Source organism: Micropterus salmoides, unplaced genomic scaffold (genome assembly GCF_014851395.1).
Source record: "Micropterus salmoides isolate LMB-PRFRI ecotype aquatic unplaced genomic scaffold, ASM1485139v1 Ms_hic_scaffold_16, whole genome shotgun sequence".
Classification (NCBI taxonomy): Eukaryota; Metazoa; Chordata; class Actinopteri; order Centrarchiformes; family Centrarchidae; genus Micropterus; species Micropterus salmoides.
In genome coordinates, this window is record NW_024040707.1 from 2,335,188 (window position 1) to 2,359,569 (window position 24,382).

Genomic DNA, 24,382 nt, shown 5'->3' on the forward strand with positions numbered 1-24,382 from the left:
CATTTAACCAGCGCCGCTGAAAAAGCTCGTTATTTTTTCTAGTAGGTGCGTTGTTTTAAGCCTGTTTGTCGCTAGCCAAAATTAGCATCCCAGCTAATATCACAGTAAACGTGAATTAGAGATGCACCTTGCTAACCAAGCAAGCTAACTAGCTCCACCGTCGCGTCCAAATATGGTCACGTCCAGTGCTGCTGGTTGCAAACAAATCAATGTGGCGAGATGTGTTGCTGCACGTACAGGTGGGATGAAATTTATGATTCAGGAAGTCAATTTTGAGCCACAAGTTCCACAGTCATGAGGTAAACGGCAGAATTAATGTGTTTCGCTCGTCCGTAAGGCACAGGTGATGCTGGAAACTGGTGACTTATGACTGGTGGTTTACCTGAACTTCAAAGTTAGAAATTATAACACCAGTGTGGTAGAAGAGTGTGTGTGTAGCTCAGTATGACTGTATGTATTTGGATGCAGCAGGACACAGGACGCTGTGTGTGGAGTAATGACAGCAGATGCTCCTGCTCATTAATTACAGACTCACCTCACCTCACACACACACTTACACTCCTCCCGCTGTGTTAGCAACAGAGGATGTTGTTCCGTGTGGATAATGAATGGCTCCCATCAGCCACCTCATTTACGCCTCTCCTCCTCTCGACTCGGCAGCTACATAATTAAATTTCTGCGTCGGGACAGAAATAACCTTAAACTCTGCAGCTCTGCTTCCTCCTGACCGGACGGCTGGAAAACATCTGCATCAGCTTCACTCAGAACCAACGTCCCATCAGCACCGTCAGACTGGAAGCCTTCAGACAGTCTGACGGACGAACGGCCGACATGTGGAGCTCCTGTGATTTATCGGCATTAATGTTTTTTAAATGATTTAGTCCCGTATGGATGGTTTTGAGGACCTGTTTTAAGATTAGGTTTAATTTGTATTTAATTAGGGAGTACGAGAACGAAACGTGCAAACTTCTGATAAGAGTCCCGCCCTCAACACGCCAATATTTAGACACAGGCTCTGGGGGTGAAAGATGAAATTATATATTTATTTTGGCTTGTGTCTCAAACTGATTTTTTGGCGGCAACAGAAACAAGGACTGCAGTGAATGCGACATCGACACATCGGATATGTAGAACTAGACGTGTTTGTGTCACCTGATGAAGTACAATGCTCTCTTTTAGCCCCATTTTTGGTCTCCACCAGCTCGTATCGAACTGTGCCTTGTTTGCTGCTGAGCAGGTCGGGTACAGTTGCTGTGATCTGTTTTATTACTACTAGGTTGACGTCACTCTGCTGCTCCAGTATTAAAATCCAGATTAAAAAAAACGCGACAAAACTGATCAGCTATTGGATTTATCGGCGTTGCACATATTTTTTTATAAGTTAATCGTTATTCTTCTTTTATATTTTATATTTTGTCAATTTATTCCATATTTATATATTTCTACATTTATTTGTGTCAACTGTATGTTTGTCTACGTGTAACATTGTCTCCAAAGCAAATACCTCATGCGTGTAAAAACTACTTGGCAATAAAGCTCTTTCTGATTCTGATTCTAATGTTTTTTAATGTATGGATGGTTTTGAGGACCTGTTTTAAGATTCAGTTTAATTAGTATTTAATTAGGGCCCGAGCACTAAATGTGCAAACTTTATATGTTTGATAATGGAGCTGCAACGATAAGTCGATTAATCGACAACAATTTTCATAATCAATTAATGGTTTCAGTCGTTATTTTAAAGAAAAAATGTGATGGTTTAATCTTCCTAAATGTGAGGAACTGCTGCTATTCTTTGTCTTTGGGTTATGGGGCTGTTGGTTGGAGAAAATAAGTAACCTGAAGATGTCACTCTGGGCTCTGGAAAATTGTGATGAGCATTTTATTTATTATTTCTTGACATTTTATAGACAAAATGATTCGTCACTTAATCGTGAAAACAGTCGGCAGATTAGATGAAAATTAAAATAATCGTTAGTTGCAGCCCTATTTGATAAGAGTCCCGCCCTCAACACATCTCTATGCCAATATTTAGAGACAGGCTCTGGGGGTGAAAGATGACATATTTATTTTGGTTTGTGTCTCAAACTGATTTTTTGGCGGCAGCAGAAACAAGGACTGCAGTGAATGCGACATCGACACATCAGATGTGTAGAACTAGACGTGTTTGTGTCACCTGATTAATGCTAAGTACAATGCTCTCTTTTAGCTCCATTTTTGGTCTCCACCAGCGCGTATCGAACTGTGCCTGTGTGCTGCTGAGCAGGTCGGGTACAGTTGCTGTGATTATTTTTATTGATATTTGCTTAATTGCTACCATTATTAATACTTTGCATCTCTATGTGGAACTTGCATTGTGCTTCTGTGTCTTCTCCGTCCTCCTGTTATGTTATTGTATTATTATTGTATGAGTAAGCACATCGTGAGCAGTATTGTTGAGACCAAGACCGCCCAAACCGAGACCAAGCCAAGACCAAGACTTTTAGGGGCTGACACCAAGTTGAGACCAAGACCGAGTCAAGACCAAGACCAGAGTTTATCGAGACCGAGACAAGACCAAGACTTTTAGGGGCTGACACCAAGTTGAGACCAAGACCGAGTCAAGACCAAGACCAGAGTTTATCGAGACCGAGACAAGACCAAGACTTTTAGGGGCTGACACCAAGTTGAGACCAAGACCGAGTCAACACCAAGACCAGAGTTTATCGAGACCGAGACAAGACCAAGACTTTTAGGGGCTGACACCAAGTTGAGACCAAGACCGAGTCAACACCAAGACCAGAGTTTATCGAGACCGAGACAAGACCAAGACTTTTAGGGGCTGACACCAAGTTGAGACCAAGACCGAGGGAGGGCGACAGAGTCAAGACCAAGACCAGAGTTTATCGAGACAAGACCAAGACTTTTAGAGTCTGACACCAAGTTGAGACCAAGACCGAGTCAAGACCAAGACCAGAGTTTATGGAGACCGAGACAAGACCAAGACTTTTAGGGGCCGACACCAAGTCGAGACCAAGACCAGTTCCCCACATTACATGACACACAATAAAATGTGGCTCGAGATCATCCAAAAGATCCACATTCCCATTAAAACACCCACATACAAACACTAAGAGCTGAAATCAACGTCAGCATCTTTATTCAACACTCCTTTTCCACGCTGACCATCGCATGGAGGGGGGGCAGTCTTTAACGGGAACACCACATTTTAATTAGGGTTATTTGTTGTATTTGAAGCAATAAGTTTAAGTCCAATCAAAGACATGATGTTAACAAATTATTTAGAAAATGCAAAAGCAAATTATTGATATTCCCAAAGTGATGGTCTTGAAATAAAAGTCCTCAATGTCCGAGACCGAGACAAGACCGAGTACAAATGCGGCCGAGGACTTCGTGGTTGCTGTTCGCTGGCATCTGCGATTGGTGTGGCTGTGATCTGACCGGACCTACCAATCAGGAGTTTCCAATCAACCCTGGCTGCACTTTAAAAAGCTTGTTTGTCCACAGTTCAGCGCAGCTGTGAACTGTTAGTTTGTTTTTGTCCATTGTATTTCTGTAAGCTTATGGGTGCTGACCTCCTTTTGTTCTTTAGTGTATTTTAGAGCCTAGAGCTAAGTACTGTCTCTGGACAAGACCCTCTTTTGTTTCATTTTGTGTATTGGTTATTTGTCAGAACCTGTATAGCCTCTTTCTGTTAGATTTCCTTGTGGAAGCGCGCTCTCCTGGTTAATTAAACACCCAACTTTAACCAGAATCTTCCAGTTGTCGCATTCCACCTCATTTCCAATCCCAATTACGTGTTACCGCCTCCCTTAATGAGCCGGGTCGTAACATTATTTATAATGATTTGTCTGTTTTTTTCCAGAAGGCCACATCTCTGCACTTTAACCTGCATCTTCAGTCGTAACACTGTCGCAGTGTTTTCTGTCTTATTGTCTTTTTTTATTTATTGAATTCCTTTTTATTGCTTCTTTATTACTTTGGGAAAAGCTGCAGCCAAAGCCGAACCTTCAATCCAGATTTTGTTTGTCAGCTTGATGTTCCACTTTCAGGTTCTTCCTCCTAAATGATGGAGCTGGTTCTTCCTTTTAAACTTTATTTCTCAATCTGAAGTGACCAACAGGCCACAGAAAGCATCGCAGGACACATCGTGACTTCAAACAGCCTGCACAGCGACATCATTTTCAGTTCGCAGTGTGCTGTGCAGTGAGTACGTTCACTTTCTGTCTTGTTTCCAGCTGATGCTCGACTTTACAGAACGTCTTTTGGCTTCTTGGTTACTTATTTTAAAAGGGTAATAATAATCACTGTGTGCTGAAGAAGCTCTCGGTGTACTGAAAGATAAAACTCTCCAATTTGAGAAGTCAAACGTTGATCAGTACGGTGTGTCAGTGTTTAGTCAGAGGCTGTTTTGGAAACCGCCTACTATACAAGCAGTATGTACTGATTTGGCCTAAATGTTCTATGCAGTATGTAGTACATACTAATGCTGGTCTGTGTAATACAGCCACAGAGTGTTTTATTATTCCTTTCAGGGGAGAGGGATTACTGTTTGTTCCAAGTATTTCCAGCAGCGTTTCTGTGTTAACAAAAAAAGCCTGGTGAGCTTTGAATGGGATTTAAACGTTCTCCTGACAGCAGGAGTGCAGCCGGCGCTTTTTCTCAGGCATCTGTTTACATCTGCTGGATGAAAAAGATTTGACCGGGAGGTTAAAAGAACGTCTGACACTCCTGATGACGTCTCTGTTTGTCTGTCTGCTCATCAACAGACAGACGGACGTGTCTCTGGTTCAGATTCAAACGTGGACTTTAACTCGGGCTGTGCAGAGCAAAGCTGCTCCATTGTTCAGCTGGATTATAGTGGCTTAAGTCTCAGTGTGTGCGTGTGTGTTTGTGTGTGGCCTACATGTGCTGTGAAGCGTTGGGGAAGGCGGTGCTGTACTGCGGTGCCGAGTCTTCCGGTCCGTGCGGCGCTGCGTGGCTCAGAACCATCAGCACCGGGCGGTGAGGATAAATACGCTTCGAGGAGCGGAAGTACCTGATGGACTCTGCCGTGATCAGGTCGGTCAGGTAGTCCTGGTGACACACAAAAACACAAACATGGCATTTATATATGGCTGCGAGATCGATAAAAAAATAAAAACATTACCAAGTGTGCCATATGATTCAAAACAAGTGGGAAAGATTATTTTTGAGTTTTCACTGAATAAAATAATAAATTCATGGTGATGTCATGTTTGTTGGCGTCTGTACCAAACAAACGTGTTTTCTTAGATCTGGAGAACAAGATCTGCAGCACTTCGTTATGTCATAATTTACTTTTAGCAAATATATCTTCACATTGTCATTTTGACGATATTCCGCTTCATTGTGCAGGAGCAGCTGAGTATTTTACATTTTGTTACCCTTTCTAGATTCAATCACGCACTTGGAGTTAAGTTAACGTCAAGTCTGTTTTCATTTGCTCCAAAATCCCATCGGGCTTAACTGTATTTATGTATAGGCATGTGTTGCAGAATGAGTAGGGGAGAGCGGGGTGAGTCGGTGTCTCCAACTGAAATATGTACATATATTTTAGGATGTGGTGCATCCCTGAGGATAATCAAATTTGGATCTAAAATAAACTGTTTTCAAAATATGGCTTCCCAAACAAAAGAGTGGACTCTTGTGGCTCAACTTGCCCTCTATGAGGGGTAAGTTGAGCCACATTGGGGTCGGGGTTCAGGAGGTAGAGCGGGTTGTCCGTTAATTGGAAGGTTGGCGGTTCAATCCCCGGCTCCTCCGGGCTGCATGTCGAAGTGTCCTTGGGCAAGATACTGAATCCTGAATTGCCCCTGGCGGCTGTTCTGCCAGTGTGTGAATGTTAGTTTCTGTTTGAGCTCAGTGTAAGAATGTTGTGTGAATGTGATGTAGTGTAAAAGCGCTTTGAGTGGTCAAAAAGACTAGAAAGGCGCTATACGAATATTGAGCATTTGCATCAATGTCATTTCATCATGCAAACTCAAACGCCAGTTCCCAACATTCAATTGCATTTAGTCGTGAAACATTGCAGCTGTGTCTCCTGGTTGTTTCATATCAGCGTATCGCTTTAAAACCATCCTGTTGTTCGTCCTGTCCCGTGTCACCTGATGAATGGACGTCCCATTCTGTACCTCTCCCACTGCTCTGTCCAAACCCACAACCTGTCTTCCATTTATAGAAGAATGACATGACGGTTTCTGGTCTAAAACGCTTAATGTCACATCATTTTGCTGAACTTCCAGTCAAATATCTGGCTCAACTTCCCCCCCGGGTCTTTTGGCTCAGATTACCCCGTCCCTGCCATTTTAACAACTTATGTCATCCAGCAGTTTAAGAGTCACGTCATTCTAACAGTATAGCCTCATATTGTAACTTCCTAAGCACTAACACATGCGTAAGATTTTCTCAAACCTGTCTGTAAATGTTCAGACACAAGAATCAGGACTCCTTGAGCATAAACAAATCACTGTTTTGTGATCTTAAATGTGTTCATCACTTATTCCACGGGACTCTCTCCACCACAGGGTGAGTAAAATGATAAACTCTTCAAAAATGTGTGGTCACGTGACTAATTTTGTCTACGGTTGCCGAGAAACAAGGGGTGGCTCGACTTCCCCACAGGCTCAAATCACCACAAACCACAAATATTACGAACATTATCTTCCTGAAAAGAACTATATAATTTAAAACAAAAATAGTACTAAAAACAAAGTACAGCCAACATAGTAATCTATTTTAAATAAACAGATACGGGTCTTTTATTCAGCTAAACATGCAGAAATGCCAACATATATTGAGAATAAAGGTCCAATTACAAATTAAATTATCTTTACTTTTCTTTAAATGGAGAGGAAATACCTATTTCTTCTAATGTATCCCAAATGACATTATTATTTCCAGAAAATTCAAATAGAGGCATTTTTGTGCGTGTTCGATACGTACCTGGGAACCTTTTGCATGAACAGTTTCTTGTTTATGCCTGTTGTCGCTAATTTGCATCATACCTGAATGTCTAGCTTTTCTATGTTCCATAGACAAATTAACACATAATTTAATTTTTAAAATGTTTTTATTGTAAATAAATTCAGGCGTCAAGCGGTTAATGCATAAATAGATACTTTAAATTGTCTTTTATGACATATAGTTATATAAGAAACAGCTTAATCTATAAGAATCAGAGTTTCCAGATTAATTGTGGGTGTAAACACTTTGACAGCCCTAATAAGTGATATATTTGACAGTTACCAAAAAATGTCATTTCCCTGTCTGTGCAGCTGCAGTGGGGAATATTTATTATGTAAAACTCAAAGAAACAAAGGCTTAAGTTGACTAAAATAAAAAGCACCATCATGTTTTTAAATTTTCTAAATTGTTAATTCGTTGTTGTTTGAAGTGAAGTGAGAACTTAAGAGAACGTCTGAAGACATCAAATCAAACGTCCTTTGGTTGTACCTGCGGGTACTGTGCTCCGTGTTTCTCTCGGACTCCGTTGCGGCTCAGCGTGTAGTTGTAGAAGCGGCTGTTCTTCACCAAACCGAGCCACTCCCTCCACCCGGCGGGGACGTATGAACCGTTATACTCGTTCAGGTACTTGCCAAAGAAGGCTGGAGGGAGGACACGCAAAGACAAGGAGACGGTCAGGCGAATCACAGAGGGCTGATAAAAGCCTGATCCTGTGTGCGCGGTTCTCTACCTGTCCTGTATCCGGTCCCGTTGAGGTAAACCCCGAAGGTCCGCGGCTCGTGCTGCCGCTGCCATGACATAGAGGAGCAGTTCTCGTTGTTGGTGTAGGTGTTGTGGTTGTGGACGTACCTGAGAGACAAAATAAGTATCTTTAGTATTTTTATTTTTTTTAACAAATCTAATTCTTTACATTTCAAATTTAGACATTTTAGTATTCTAGCAGTGGAGTCAGCTGACTCGGACTCCGTGTTATGGTTTTGCTCTGCTGTTTTGGTATTCTCATCAATCACTTCCTGTCCCTGTGTTTCTCATTCTGTGTTCTTGATTATCTCTTGGTTTTCTCAGTTATGCATTTGTTCCGTGTTTCCTGTTTTACTTTGAAATCGTCCGTCTCTGGTGTTCACGTCTTGTTTGATCTCCTAATGTGTCGCACCTGTTTTCAGTCGCCCTGCTCTCTCTTTAGTTTGCGTCCTGTCTTTGTTTAGTTGTCGGGTTGTACGGTTGCTTGTTGCCAAGTTTCTTCCCAGGTTTATGGATTACCTTGTTGGCATGTGGATTGTCTTGTTCCTTCTGTTAGCTAATTAATATTTCCTGGGCTGCCTGCCTCGGTTTTCTTGTGTTGATTAAATTATTACAGCTGTACCTGCTCTGCCTGGTGTCCTGCATCTTGGGTCCAAATCCCTCTTACCTGTGTGCCTAAGCTTGACAACCTTAAATAACATTCAGTCAGTAAATAGTGTAATGATGATCTGTCTTACTTCCCAGTGAGCATGCTTGAACGTGACGGACAGCACATGGGCGTGGTCACAAAGGCGTTGGAGAAGGAAGTCCCGCCCTCCTCCATGATGCGGCGAGTCTTGTTCATCGCCTGCATCGAACCTGCAGAAAGAGGGAGAGAGAGAGAGAATATTACTCAAGCGGGAACCTCCGGGTCTGAAAAGTGAAGCCTGCCAGCAGGGGGCGACTCCACTGGCTGCAGAAAGAAGTGGGATTGTATAGACGGATATTCTACTGGATGCGCGCAGCCAGGGTGGAAAAGCGCTTCAGAAGATAGTAATCAACCGCTGTAATCAACATAGATATATATATATATATAACAAACTGCCATTTCAGAGTCGGACCTGTTTGTTTGTGTTTCATTTTGCATATTAATAGAACACGCAAGGCCGCGCTGCAGGTCAGCGGCACCGGACGTAATGTTTTTATCTCAGACAGTGGTGTTAAAAAATTTTAAATTCTTCGTAAAATCATACTTCTTGATGCTGTTATGAATACGCTCGGCTGCTTGTTGAGTCCTCGGGTTAATTTTTGTTGTACGCTGCGGAACAAGTAACGTGCGGGGTGCGGCAACGAGTAACGTGACTATTTACGGTTAATACCCAGTAATAAGTAAAGTAATATCGTTTCTTTTTAAATGAGTAATAAGGAAAAAGAAACTCATCACAGTTTCTGAGTAATTTGCCCAACATTTGCCGTAAAAACTGATACGCCGTGAAGACAGAGTGCTGCTTTTGTGCTGCTTTTGATGACGTTGGACAGAAACCCGTCTATAGAAGTCTCTGAGAAAATGTTTCTACTTCTCAGCTGATTTATTCCCTCAGTAAACACTTTCCTGATGAGTTTCTGGTCTCAGTCGCTAGTTTCAAGTCTTCTTCAACACAGCGTGATGTTCATTTAGTAAATTATGGTCCCATTTAAAGGTAAAAAAAGCCAGGGATGCTTTTAACCAGCGCCGAAGGAAAGCTTATTAGGAGTCGGCTGTTCATTTTTTCCGGTAAGTAAGTTTTGTTTTAAGCCCGTTTCACCTCCCCAAAACCTAACAACACAAGAGCAAAAGTGTGTTTATTTGCATGGTCGTTAGCATGTCCAGCTAACTATCTCCAGTAGCAATGTTGTGCTACTTCAAAGTCAAGAGTTAGCATTTCTATAGCTACAGTGTTTTGTGAGGTTACAGGTTTCAGGGCTGGAACATGCACCGTGTCCTGGATTATAAGATATCCGAGTTTAACGCTAACGTTAGCGGCTCTGTCCTCGTCTTTATTGGGTTTGGGGGAAGTTTACCTGAGATGATTTTGCCAAACTCATCACTTTGTCCTTAAAAGTTAAACATTCTGTTCTGCATAAATCTAAAAATTTTCAGAGTTTCAGCATTAGCATCAGTGTCGGTAACAGTAAGAGTAAAGTAATTATTAGTAATACTTATTCTAGGATAAGAAGTGTGTTACCCAGCTCCTGGTCCTGGTCGTCCGTCAGGATGAGGATGATGTTTGGCCGGATGTTGCGGCGGTCTCTCTGGAGGCGGGGCTTCAGACGCTGGCCAGAAGGGAAGTAAGCGTGGCAGAGCGTCACAGAGATGAACAGGAAGAGGAGGAGTCGGCCCGCCATGGCCTTCGACTCCTGACCTCCACAGAAGGTCAACCAATCAAGCTGCTTCCCCCCCGTGGAGTCTCAACTTCTGGAAAACCGACCAACAAAGAGAGCCAGAGTTTAGCTGCAGTGGGAATCAAACCTGTGAGTTCAGGACGTATAAGTCACAGCAATCCGATTTTCAAATCTCAACCGGTTGACCTCGTGTGTGCAGTGTTTTTGCACAGAAAAACAAAAAGAAGAGAACCAAACTGTGGATGAGCTCGAGGCTGAGAAGAGGGAATCAGCAGGTTTATACATTTATACTGCAGATACACAACACGTGGGGTCGCTTCCCCCCGTCTTCCCGGCCGCTGATCCAGTCGCCGACCTTACGATTGTATTTGAAATCCCCACACTCTACAGGATAATCGTTTCTGACGAGCTTTGGCTTGGAAACGCCCCCAGTTATCCTCCAGTCTACAGCCAGCATTGAGCTTAAATTGTCTTCCGTATCCAGTTAGTCACTAAAGACTGCGACTGTTGTGACTGCTGCCACAAATGTCTTTCTTTGCCAAAATGTATGTAGTGTTGGGCCTCAAATCAATGACAACAAGGACGGGCCTTCAGGTACAGTGGGGAGCCCGGTTAAAGTCTCAAGACAAAGAAAGAAATAATATCTGCTGCAGATATCTTAGAAATCTGACCAGCTGTTGTCCAGATCTCGTCCTGCCAACATGATATTATTATTATTATTTTTGCAGCAGCAGTGTTTGGGTGAAATGTCAGCGCAGTACGTGACGCTCTGTGTTTATTTTCAGTGTGAGGGTGAGAATATTGAAAACACGTCCAAGACAGAAAGAGAGAGAGACACAGAGAGAGAGCAGGGGTAAAGGCCGATATTGTTAGCACACATGTAGCGGTGTCCGGAGAGAGTTGTTTCCCCATATAGGCGGCATTTTTCAAGTTGTTTGAGACGACAGAACGCCTTAATGTAAGTACATTATTTGGGAAAATGTCCAGGGAAGAAAAAAACTTCCTGTGGAGCCAACATCCTATTTTGTATCTACCTGTTTTCATCTATGTGAAACCATTAAGGACAATTTTTATGTCTCACATAGCCACATAGTCGTGACTATTTATACTTGTGCGTTGGTGCCTTTGTCGCTCTGTAATTACATCGCCAAAATGCCAGCTGGCGGTGGGGTTTCCCACAGCCATGCTGGCTAACTTCTGGTTTAGCCCTCAGTGTCAGCGTCACCTGACGCTGGTCTCCAAACCACGTTTTGTCAAGAAAATACATGTGAAATGTGAAGCGTGAAATGATGCGAACCTGCACAGGAAACATCTGTTTGTTATTCTAAAGACAAAGAATCTGTGTGAAAGGATGGATCAGCACAGCAGGGATCGTCTGAGCTACAGAGAGCTGGAGGGGAGGAAAAAGTGTTTTGCGGTGAAAAAGTAGCTGCCTGCTCTCATTGGCTGGATGTGGACGTCGAGTCGGCCGACTCCTCCAGATATTTGGCGTGCTAGTTATACGTTATATCTGTTGGCAAAGAGTCTGGGAGCCATTTCGATGCGTCATAATGACTGGCGCTAATTTACCCCCAATCACAGCCTGACGGTCGCCGAGCTCTCCGACCGCTGATTGTGTGGCTCTTCTAGACTTTCTAAATGTCATCAGACCGAATGGATCAAGCTCTGATAGTGAAACGAGTCACGTCGCAGTGGCTGTGTCGCTCAGAAAAAATGGATTCACTGTTTTACAGCTGCTTGTTTGGCCTCCAGTAAAATTGACTTCCAAGCACGGAGCACTTCCTGGGAGCTTGGAGGAAATGCGATGCTACTGGCAGGCCGAGAGAGAGAGAGAGCGCTGCTTTCACAAAGAAAAAATAAAATAAAAACCACTGCAGGATATTTGGTTCTAATAATTACAGGAGAACGTGTCGGGAGGCTAAAATCTCTCACACACGCTGCAGTCTTTTGTTCCTCTGACAATGAAACATCACAACCAACACACTTGAATGTGTGTGTGAGCGCTCACAGCAGGGTGCAACATGCAAATTAGCCAGTAATCAAACACACACACAGTAAGCTTTGTGTATGTGGGGGGGGGGGGCTGCTGGTGTGGCGCTCATGTTAAAGTGGTCCGGTGGCTCCAGCTGTGAACAGACTGACATCAGGCTGGATATTAACTTATTGGGAGAAAACTGGTAGTTCTGTGTAAATGAGACGTTGAGCCCCCCCACATCGCCAAAACGCAACTGCTTCGACTGACGGGCTCTACCCTGGATATTATTTACATAATCGCCTGCGTGCTTTGCGTGTACCTGGAGGATTAAAGCTTGATTTATAGTCCTGCATCAGGTCATTTATACTTGTGCCGCTGGTAAAATTTACTTCAACGCACGGGGCACTTCCTGTCGGCTCGGAGGCATTGCGAGGCTACCCAGCCGACCAATCGCAGATCTTTTGGTCGGCGTCGCCTTGACGTGTAGTTACATTTTTGAGGAGGTGCACGTCAGGCAACAGAGTAGGCGACGGCGTAAGGTAGGGGGCTACACAGAGGCTACGCCGTCGATCACCTTCCTTGAAAACCTCAGAATTTGCACAACGTAAACAAACCAAACATAGCAACACTCGAGCAGGCTGTGATTTTAACGAGAGATCATAACGGTCTTGATAACTGCGGACTGGCTCCAGGAGTTTTACTGTAATTCAATTCATTTCAAATTAGATTTATTGGCATGAATGTGTAACAACAATATTGCCAAAGCATCATACATACAACATACGAACAATCAACTCTATACATTTGCCGTGTGTGTGTGTGAAAAATTTTAATATGTTAAAAATTAAAATAAATAAATAAAACAGTAAGCATATGTGTGTTAAAAAAAATATAGAAAAAATTAAATAAATAAATAAAATAGTAACGTGTGTGTGTTAAAAAAATAAAATATAGAAAAAATTTAAATAAAATAAATAAATGAAACAGTAAGCGTGTGTTAAAAAAATAAAAAAGTATTAAAAAGTTTAAATAATATAAATAAAACAGTAACCGTTTGTGTGTGTGTGTGTGTGTGTTAAAAAAATATATTAAAAAGTTAAAATAAAATAAATAAAAACAGTAAGCGTTTGTGTGTTAAAAAATATATATTAAAAATGAAAATATATAAATAAAATAGTAACATGCGTGTGTGTTAAAAAAAATTAAATGTATAAAAAAATTTAAATAAAATAAATAAATGAAACAGTAACCGTTTGTGTGTGTGTGTGTTAAAAAATATATTAAAAAGTTAAAATAAAAACAGTAACGTGTGTGTTAAATTTTTTTTGTAAAATAAATAAATTAAACAGTAAGTGTTTGTGTGTTAAAAAAATATATATTAAAAATTAAAATAAAAGAAATAAATAAAATAGTAACGTGTGTTAAAAATTTTATATAATTTAAATAAAACAATGAGCGTGTGTGTTGAAAAAAAATATATTAAAAAGTTAAAATAAAATAAATAAAAACAGTAAGCGTTTGTGTGTTAAAAAAATATATATAAAAATGAAAATATATAAATAAAATAGTAACATGCGTGTGTGTTAAAAAAAATTAAATGTATAAAAAAATTTAAATAAAATAAATAAATGAAACAGTAACCGTTTGTGTGTGTGTGTGTTAAAAAAATATATTAAAAAGTTAAAATAAAAACAGTAACGTGTGTGTTAAATTTTTTTTTGTAAAATAAATAAATTAAACAGTAAGTGTTTGTGTGTTAAAAAATATATATTAAAAATTAAAATAAAAGAAATAAATAAAATAGTAACGTGTGTTAAAAATTTTAAATAAAATAAATAAAACAATGAGCGTGTGTGTTGAAAAAAAATATATTAAAAATTAAAATAAAAATACATGAAACAGTAAGCGTTTGTGTGTGTTTAAAAAAAAAAATATATAAAAAATTTAAATAAAATAAATAAATACTGCCATAAATCTCCTTTTTTAAAGTCTGCTGCTGACCTTCTTCTAATGCGTTTAATGGCGGTTAGCAAACCAACTGCGTACTGCCACCACCTGCCGGTCAGATCGACTACGTTCATGTGCTGAATTGCATCTTACGGACGCGTAGTGTTAATTCCTGGGGACGTGCACAACCTACGCTCCAAAGGAACGCAGGATACGCGTGGCGGCCATCTTGCGTACGCGTAGTTAAAAGCAAGTATATACAGGGCTTTACTGGACTCATCAGCACCACACGACCGTGACCAGCAGTGATGCCCCCGAGCCTGCCGAGGAGGCACACAGGTGAGAGTAGCGTTTTAACAAAATGACGGAAAACAGTTTTAAAACAGTAAAGTAAAGAAACAATGTCAGAGCAATGTTCACTTATTAATGACAAATCCAAGCACTGACTGAAGCAACTATTAAGCTACAAATGTTGAGATTCCTGTACCTTTAAAAAAAACAAATGTTTAGAAAAATTGTAATGGAATTGTGATTCCAAATCACCGTCCTACTAAAACTCCAACCTTGCCTGTTTACATTATAATAATAATTACATTAAAAACATTAGAGAATATAACGTACAGGGAGTATAAATTTGTGTCAAATGGAAGTACAAGTATCTCAAATTTGTTCTATACTGTATATATCTAAATATATCTATATATATGTTCCCTGCAGTGATACTCTTTGTGAGAGGGATTAACTTTCCTACATTTGAAGGTTGGATTAAAGAAACGTTGAACTGCATCAAGCTGGAGATCGTTAGACTCGTCGCTCTCCGAAGCACACCGGAAAGCTTTCCAAGACAGTTTGGAAATTCCTCCTGGATTACATACATACTGTGAAATGTTTCACACTCCCGTGCACTGAAGAGAACAATCTTAAGGGGAGGGGGAATAAAGTTCCTTATGTTAAGAACTGAAAATATATTTCTTAGCAAGTAAGACACCAAATCCTGCTGAGGTCAGAGGTCAGTGGAGAAACAAAGATAAAGCGACAGTAGCTCAGATTGTCAATCTGCCATTTTAATCTGTGTTCTGTGAAATGTGTTTCTGTTAAACTCTGAGTACTTTTACAGCTAAGCTCTAACCATTAGATCTTTGAAGCTGCCGCTCTGCTTAGACCGACTCAGACATTTGCATTCTGACTTTAATGTCTGTTAATGCAGCTTTTGCAAGCGTCCCTTCTGTGCACGTGTATATTGTGTAACATATACTAACCACTGTGTACCAACATTATTTTACTCCAAAATACACAACTTTAGAAGTCACGTGATGTTATTTATGATGATTTTGAATGTAGAAACATGTAGAAATAAGCAGTGAGATTGAGAACAAACAGATGTGGGATCAGACCCAACACTAAAGTATTTTTTAACCCAGTTAACGGAGCCCAACATCTGGACTGGAGCAGAGCGGTCCAGCCGTTCAGCCCAACACGTGTTCTGTCCTGCAGTGACCCGGCGCTGTTCCTCTACTGAGTCTGTAATCCAGCTCACTATGTTTCTGTTATGTCACACAGTCTCATTATGAAACTGACCCAAAAAAAAAACTCTCCTGAGACCAGACGAACCCTCACGACGACGCAACCTTAACGGGATTATTTTTCTGACTCACCTGTTTAACTCTGGACACAGAGACCAGGACTTTAATGTTTGTTGTCAAAGTTGAGCATCATGACACAACCTGAGCATAGAAGGTATTTGCAGCACAATATGATGGACTAGTGTTGGGTTTCGAAAACCGGTTTACAAGTTGGTCCGTAGATTAGTTAAGACCCGTGGGTTTGGACTCTGCTCCTCGGTTCCTAACTTCCTGCATATTTCAACTCCTGATTGAACTGCAGTGAGCATTTTTCAGTCCATCAAAGTGTCTCTGATCTGCTCATTTGTTACGTCAACAAAGCCTGAAGAAGAGAGTCCTTCTGTTTCCGGTCCTGGATCGTGGCGGGCCGCAGCAAACGCCCCAAAGTTTGGCTCAGCTTCACTAACAAACTGCACCAGCTGCAGTCAGGAGGTTTGGTGCGAGGGAGGAAGCAGCTCTAACATGACGAAGCGTTTCCTTCAACACGGCGTTTATCTGAAGGAACGCTTCACCGTGTTCAACGTGTCGTGCTCTCCCAGATCCAGCTAACGCTAACAGCAGCAACGCCTCAGGTACAAAACACAGGTGAGCTGACGTTCACCTTCTATACTGAAGGGAAACCGACGATGGCTCCAGATGAGACCCAGAGACGCCGCTCTAGGACAGAGACTCCTTTCACTTTAGCCATTAAGGGGAAGAGGAGCGAGGAGGAAGAGGAGGAAGGAGATCTGTGCTGAAGGAACCAGAACTGAGATTTAATAAGAGCCGGATTCGATAAGTAGAATCAGAATCTATAAATTAACAATAACCACCTTATGAAGACTGAAGACATGTTTTTCTTTTAGATGGACTTGAACTAACTGTGCAGCTCCTGGGATTCAGGAGTTAATCCCAGTGTCACTGTTTCATGCGTGCCGCACAGAGGAAAAAACATCTTCAGATACAACTGAAATGTGTCGGCTCTCCGTGACGAGTAAGTACATGAACCCTCTGAATCTGCAGCCAAAACAAAATATAAGTGTTCACAAACATCTCGGCCCCCTTCCTCTTCCAGGTAACACCTCCGCCTGTTTTCAGATGTTGGGGAGCTCTGCTGCAAAGGTGAAAAGGTAGAATGAGGCGGTGTGACGTCGGGTAAATTTCCTCAAGTGACGTCACTTGAGTCAGCGTTGGCTAAAGCCTACAAGTTTGAAAGTGAAGAAAAGTGAAGTTGCTCATCTCTGCTGCAGGCTACATTAACTGCTACTACGCCAACATAAACAGTTGCATTGTGGGTAATGCAGGCTTTCCATGTTGTGGTGAGGAAGAGTAATTTGTAGAATAAAGGAGGACATATCTCCGGTTCTGCTGCATCGATTCATGAGTCAGTGTTACAGGAGTGCAGTGATAAATCTGCAGCGCATGAATCTGTAGTTTCATCCCTCTCACTGCTGAAAGCAAACCTTATTCTTGCTTTTTTCAACTTCATCATTTTCTAGTTCAACTCTCTGTCTCAGCACATCTTCCTGCTAAAGAACAGGTGCCTCCACGAAGTAGCCTCTTAATTTAATATTTTACAGGTTTCTTAAATCACATAAAACTTGTCCTGCAGTATGAACTGCTGCATGGGATGACTCGTCTTTTCCACACAAAGAACGTCTGAGGTGGGGTAAATTACTCATCCACATGAATGATTGAATTTGTATGATTTCATATTAAACGACTTTGTAAAATGAATTTTATATTTTTTTTATAGGTTTTTAGATTGACCATGTAACAGCTGTCTGCATCTGGCTTCACACTGTTCCTGCTAAATTAAACTGAATGAATGTAGTAAACAACTTTTAAAATCCAGCTTCATCATTTTTTTCTTTACATTATTATATCAAGTCAGGTCAATTTATATATAAAGCGCAATTAAAAACAACCACTGTTGAACAAAGTGCTGTACAAAGTTTCACAATTACAACAAGAAGAAGAAGAAAAAAAGGGAGCGTACAACGATAGTAAAGACAGGGATGAAGCATGCAGCAATAAATGGAAATATGAAGCAACCAGGACAGTTAACGATGTCACACCAAAGAATGAAAATGCGTTTTAAGATGAGACTTGAAGGTCTCAGTGGTTGGAGATGATCTAATGAAACTGGGAGGTTTATTCCACAACCTTGGGGCCACTATGGAAAAAGCACGATCGCGCTTTTTTACCAGGCGAGCCTTTGAGAAAGCTAAAAGGAGGTGGTGTGACAATCTAAGGGGGTGATATGGCGTGAGGAGTTCTAACATATATGGTGGAGCCTATATATATATATATATACTGCCATTTTCAATTGTTTTGCAAGTGATCAAAATAGCAACATTTATAAATCCGAAATCATCTTCACAACATTAGTATTGTACACATCTACATGGTCCATGGAAAAATTGCCTTGTCTTTTGTAGATGACATCAGTGGAGAGAGTGGCTGAGTACGCAGAGCTGGAGAGTGAGGCACCCTGGGAGACGGACAAACAGCCTCAGCATGATTGGCCCAAGACAGGCTCCGTCACCTTTGACAGAGTCGACTCTATATTTGACTAACCAATGAAGAGAGGCCAGTATCGCACAGATGTGGTCCCTCTTCCTTGTATCAGTCAGCAATCTAGCAGCCGCGTTTTGAACAAGCTGCAAACGAGGTAATAATGACTGACCAATGCCGGAGTACAAAGAATTGCAATAGTCAATATGGGACGATGTCAGTGCATGTTTAACAGTCTCCATATAAGTCCTCATATAAGAGAAAGGATTTGAGTTTTTTGATAGTCCTCCAGTGGAAAAAGCTACCCTTGAGAACAGAAGTAATTTGTTTGTCAAATTTTAAAGCAGAGTCAAAGACAACACCTAAATTTCTTGCAGAGGGGTGCACGTTTTGAGATAATATATGCGTTACCACCAAAATCCCAGATAGCCTATGAAATAATAGTCTAGCTATTTCAAGTATCTGGTAATTTATGCAGTTTAAAATGCAGTAGGTTTAAGCTAATGATGGTGACCAGCAGGTTATAGCAGTTTTATCATCTTGGTTCGAGCTGACTTATTTATTTGATGCCAATATCGTACTTAAAAAAATTTAATTTGATTAATTGCCCACCCCTGACTGTTTGGTGCTTTACCAGTGGAGAAAACACAATACAGTACCATATTCTGCACCACATGCAGCTGGTGCACCTCAAACAATGAGTCTGCCACTCTACTCTTGGGTAATTAGACCCACTGTTCACCCTCCTACAACCCCTCTGCTCATTCATCATTTCCACTGTGGCCTCCAGAACTCTCTCCCTGGAATACACAAGAACAAAAGGAAAAATTGAATAAACTAACCCCAAAGTGTCGGAGCTGGCGATTCACCAAGGACCAATGTAATCAGATGTCCTCTGTGTTTGGTGAAAGTACAACATTTGGAATATTTTCTTTTCTGGTTGCAGGCGATGAGCTCTGTAGGAGCCGTTTCTTTCTCTCATCAGACCTTCGCTTCCTAACAGGCTCGAATTAGCCGTCACCATAACAGAAGAATACATTAAATACCCAATAACCTTGACAGTAATGAGAGACGTTAGCATGACCTGCCTTTGTTGTAGATAAAGGCACAGTTCCCAATTAGCTTTTCAGACGACGTGGAATATGTAGCACTGCTGAGATGTTCTGTTCTCTCTCTCCACCACTGATGGGTTTTAAAACTTATTTTGCCATTGAAGTTTTCAGCGATGACCCCTTCCTGTTCTTCCAGTGAACCCACAGACACATTTCCACATCAGTGAAGTTATTATAAAGTGAATTCTGCACTATTAATGTCTGACAGAGCACTGAACGGCGTGGTGTGGCGATAAGTTTGGGCTTTCATTAAGGTTATTTATTTATTTGTCCAGGCAGTTATATACACATCAGAAAATACGGAGACAGTTGGTGTGATTATTACCATCACAGGGTTTTAGTTTTTATGGACTGATCAGATTAAAGAACATATTGATCTCCACAATTGCCTCTTTCACAGTGTTCCCTATTTAAACTCAATATGTGAATTAAGAGATGACTATTGAGATAATATGTGCATTACATGACTCTCTCTGCTGCAGCCTTACGGGGGATCAATAAAGTAAAATGTTATCTTATCTTCATTCCACGACTGTCTGACAGCAATTTAACGTACCTGTCTCACATCTTTTACCAGAGATGGGGACTCGAGTCGAGTAAAATCTAAAAAAAAAACATCTTATACAATCAAAATGTATATAGAGTATATGTTAGAGTACGTTATTCTTGTGTACAAAGAGGTAATTGTGCATGTGCAAAAAACTGTTGTGCTTCACAAAGTAAATTTACTGTAAAATTTAAGTATTTTTAAGTAAATTTAAAGTACTGTACTTGTAATTTTGAGGTAGTTTCTACTTTACCCTCCTACTTTGTTAGTAGGAGTACTATAGTAAGTACTATACTACTAATCTACCCAGTAGTATATAAAGTAGTAGTTGGTGATAAATGTAATAATATAATATTCAGTAATATTGTAACAGTACTTCAACTTTTGGTCCTTCTCATTTGCTGATAATACTACTATACTTTTATTTGAGTATCATTTTGAATTCAGGACTTTTACTTTACGGGAGCGGCTGTGGCTCAGAAACTAGAGCGGGTTGGCCGTTAATCGGAAGGTCGGCGGTTCAATACCCGGCTCAGGGCTCAGGATGAAATCTTAAAATTTTGTATCCCGTGGTGTGTATTAATACTTCTCTTCACTGAGCACAGATGTGGTGTGTAGTCCAGGGTAACCTCGAGTTAACCACGAGCAAAACCTGCTCGGAGCATTTTAGAGATGAAGCGTAAATCGCCGTGGCAACAGACCTCGGGTAACACCTGTCCACCTTTCGTAGTGTGGGCTAACCGGGAAGTTACACCTGAAGTTACCTGGATCAGCCAGGTCCCTCGCTCCGTAGTACAGGCCACAGGTCTTCCAAAAAGCAAAGTAATACAAGAGGTAATGAAAATAAATCCACCGATAAACGAAACAAACACAAAACAGACGGTCGGGAGGGGAACATAAAGCTAAAATCACAGGAAACACACCAATAGGCAGGAGCTGGAAACACACAACAAGGACTGAACAGAAAGGAGGACAATGTACGGAAACACGAGCGGGGGAAGGTGAACAAACAGGTGACACACATCAGGAATATTCAGGACAAAACAGGAAGCAAAACACAGAGAACTTCAAAATAAAACAGAAAAAGGTTTTAAGATTTTAAAAAAGGCGTGCTTGTATTTATTTAATTTATTGTGAGCCAGTTTTATCTGAAGATGTGATATTAACCATGACTTTTTTTCTCATCTTGTCTTATCTTTGTTAACACCTTCGCAAAACTAGTTTTAATCCTGAAGTAATCCAGTATTGCTTTGTAATCATAAGAAAACAACTTGCCATCTCAATTTACACTTACTATGACAACCTGAAAATCATACTTATTTAGTAGTTTTGGGAGTATTTGGTAGTATTTTCTGTCCCGGTGACTGGCTGGTCTGGAGCTTTGAGTTTAAGAATTTCACGGTTCACTGGTTGGAGGTGAAAGACGTTTTAATGCTGATTTGAAGCTGCTGAAAACAAAAGAGGCTGTTTTGAATCCTGATACTTTTTACTTTCATTTGATATTCATGGAGTCCAGCCTGCAAGGAAAGCTGCTGCTCTTGTTTCCAGATAGTTTGTTTTATTTGATATTCAGAGCTTTTTCTTCTGAGAGCAGTGAAATATTATATCCTCTCCTCGCCCCCGAGGACACCGGTAAACACAAAGCACACAGACGGCAACACAATAATACATAATATCTTGCAGGGAAAAAAACAAAACAACCTAAACGTTCAAATTAAGTAGAAATGTAAAAGGGAGAAAAGACAAAGGGTGTTAAAATGTTGATTAAAGATGTAAATAGTGAGGAATTCTTGATTTACATTAAGATAAACCAATTAAATTAAACGTATAATTCAATCAGGAGCTGAAATATGTCCATAACGTATGTGGAAAGGGAGCGCCCACATGTCTTGGGACTGTTGAGGTCCCTTCAGTCTATTAAGGGACAATTTTGAGTTTTTATTGGTGACAGCAGTGTACAGGATGCCTTATCAGTGAATTTTAGTTACAATGGTTCATACTAACTTACTTTATGATATTTCGGTTCGTTAGCATAATAAGCAGAAAGCTATTAGCATGGCTAACTAAACTCTGGGTAGTATTATTTGCAGTAATTATTACAAACGTTGCTTCTGTCAGTAACCACGTACATCCTAAGCATCGGTGAGAGGAAGTATTCAGATGCTTTTCTTCAGTAAAAGTACTAATACAACACTGTGAAACACTGTGTCACTTATTGACGCTTTGTAAATAAATATGCAACGTCCGGTTAGACTTTCAAAATAAAGCGCTAGCGTTTCGAAACATTGCCATTTTAAAACAGCGTGCTATTAAAGTTGTGAAACGTTGCAGTTTTTTGACAGGTTTAGGCAACAAAACTACTTGGTTAAGGTGAGGAAAAGATCATGGTTTGGGTTAAAATAACTACGTAGGTCAGTTAACACATAAGTTAACTTAGGTCACACAATTTACGTAACTTGTCTAACTTTGATAAAAATATTTAATGTTGACTTTTTTAGTCTATTTAATCTCCTGGTTCAAAGTCCGGGTTCTGGCCCTCCATCCAGCCCAACCACCTCCTTACTCAGTCTTTTCTGTTAAATATCATATACCTACCTTTACCGTCAAAACTGACACTACAGGACTTCCCCCACTGCGGTGAACAATAACGCTATTGTTAGTCTATTTAAAATATCAATAAATTAGGTCTCTATTGGTTTACTATGTTAATGACAAATGAAGCTGAGAGGCAGAAAAATGGCTGTTTTACCATTAAAACATGTCCAAGTATTATCAGCAAAATGTACTCAAAGTATCACAGTAAAATAATTCATAGTGCAGTAAAATGGTCCCTGCAGTTAGTGTTGTAGAGCTTGAGACCACTTTTTGATGCTCTTGGTCTCGTCTCGGACTCGACCGCATTTGAACTCGGGATTTTATTTCAAGACCAGTCAGGACCATAACTTTGGAAATATCAATAAATTGCTTTTGCATTGTCGGATTTATTTGTTAACATCCTAACTTTGATTGGATGGAAAACTCATTGCTTCAAATGCAAACAATAACCCTAATTAAGAATGTGCCGTTACCGTTAACGGCTGTCCCTGTCAATGGTCAGCGTGGAAGAGGAGTGTTGAATAAAGATGCTTACGTTGATTTCAGCTCTTAGTGTTTGCATGTGGGTGTTTTAATGGGAATGTGGATTTTTCAGATCAATTTTTATTGTGTGTCATGTAATGTGGGGAACTGGTCTTGGTCTCAACTTTTAGATTTAGAATTTTATTTATTTGCACAGTTAAAATTTAATAAAAATAACCAAAACAATAACAAATAATATAACGTGCAGGGAGAGGCTGAAAACCCAGATGGGCTTATTTAACGCCTCCACCTATAGTTATAATCAAAGTTTAAAAAAAATAAAAATAACAAAGAGAAAAATATAAAGTAATGAAAAACTAGTAATAGAAACATATTTAACATCAACAACTATTTTTAATGACAGTAAAAATAATAGAAATATAAAACAAAAATATGAATGTAGTATAAAATGATGTTCGTTAGTGAATTAGACATTTAAAACAGCAGTAAAATGGGCTTTTAATAAGCTTTTTGTAACATTTTAATGAGGAGGAGTTTTTTGCCAGGTGGGAAAAGCTATTCCATAATTTGGTACCCCAAAATCTGATAGTAAGTCAGATTTAGGGGTACCAGTAAAGACTTGGTCTCAGCCCCTAAAAGTCTTAGTCTAGTCTCCGTATCGATAAACTCTGGTCTTGGTCTTGACTTGGTCCCGGTTTGGGCGGTCTTGATTACAACACTTCTGCCAGTGTTTCACTATTATATCTGATGTTTCTGGATTAATCTTCCTGCTGCATTACTGTTTGTTGCATTTTACTGCTGTTTAAGGCCGAGCTCCTTTATATCCTGTTGGGTAGTTTAATCTACAGGAATGCATCATGGGGTGGCGGTGCAGCAGTGGATAAGACTCATGCAAGTGCATCCACACTTTGGTACGGGGGACAGTTTGTGCCCCTGAGCAAGTTGCTCCAGAGGTGTGCGGCCTCTGACATATGTAGAAAGACACTTTGGATAAAATAAATCTGAAGTAATGCATCAAATTCTATAAGATCATCTGCACGTGCACCCTCTTGTGGCCCTTTTTGGTGACACTTGGGAAAGACACGAGTACTAACTACATTTGTGTACTTCATCCACCCTTCCACATTAAGCTTTCCACATACTTTTGGCCATGCAGAGTATAAAACTTTATTAACATATTATATTATGCGTTTGGAAATGTGCAGTCATGCTCTCCTGAACTGCGAACAAGAGCTCCAAACACCTCCTGGGATCATAAATCCTGTCGTCTCTCATCCTGATGTGCCCTCTCTGGCTCCGGCTCTCCTCGATCACATCTATCCGCTCATTAATATTCATGAGCAGATGGGCGAGGCCTCGGCGCAGATGCAGCAGTGACTCGATATGAAATGTGGTGAATGTCAATAAAGAGCTCCAGCGTTAATGCCGAACCGCTGTTCCATATTCATTAGACATTTTTTACACGCAGAGAGACCAGCTGCGCCGTTAAAGGTCTCCAAAGCGCTGAGGGGTGAAAGGTCAC

At 40.5% G+C, this 24,382-nt stretch overlaps 1 protein-coding gene across 7 annotated transcripts in view; it reads right to left on the bottom strand.

Moving 5' to 3' along the window:
• LOC119905009 (extracellular sulfatase Sulf-2-like) overlaps positions 1 to 24,382 on the bottom strand; it is a 120,215-nt gene that overhangs the window by 32,493 nt on the left and 63,340 nt on the right. For all 7 annotated transcript variants that reach the window (XM_038721667.1, XM_038721666.1, XM_038721663.1 and 4 more), the window contains 5 exons: positions 9,927 to 10,156; positions 8,460 to 8,580; positions 7,712 to 7,830; positions 7,471 to 7,622; positions 4,904 to 5,073 (listed from right to left, as the gene is read on the bottom strand). In XM_038721667.1, the coding sequence (XP_038577595.1) occupies positions 4,904 to 5,073; positions 7,471 to 7,622; positions 7,712 to 7,830; positions 8,460 to 8,580; positions 9,927 to 10,086 (722 nt within the window). In that variant the 5' untranslated portion in view covers positions 10,087 to 10,156. The remainder of the gene's footprint in view (positions 1 to 4,903; positions 5,074 to 7,470; positions 7,623 to 7,711; positions 7,831 to 8,459; positions 8,581 to 9,926; positions 10,157 to 24,382) is intronic.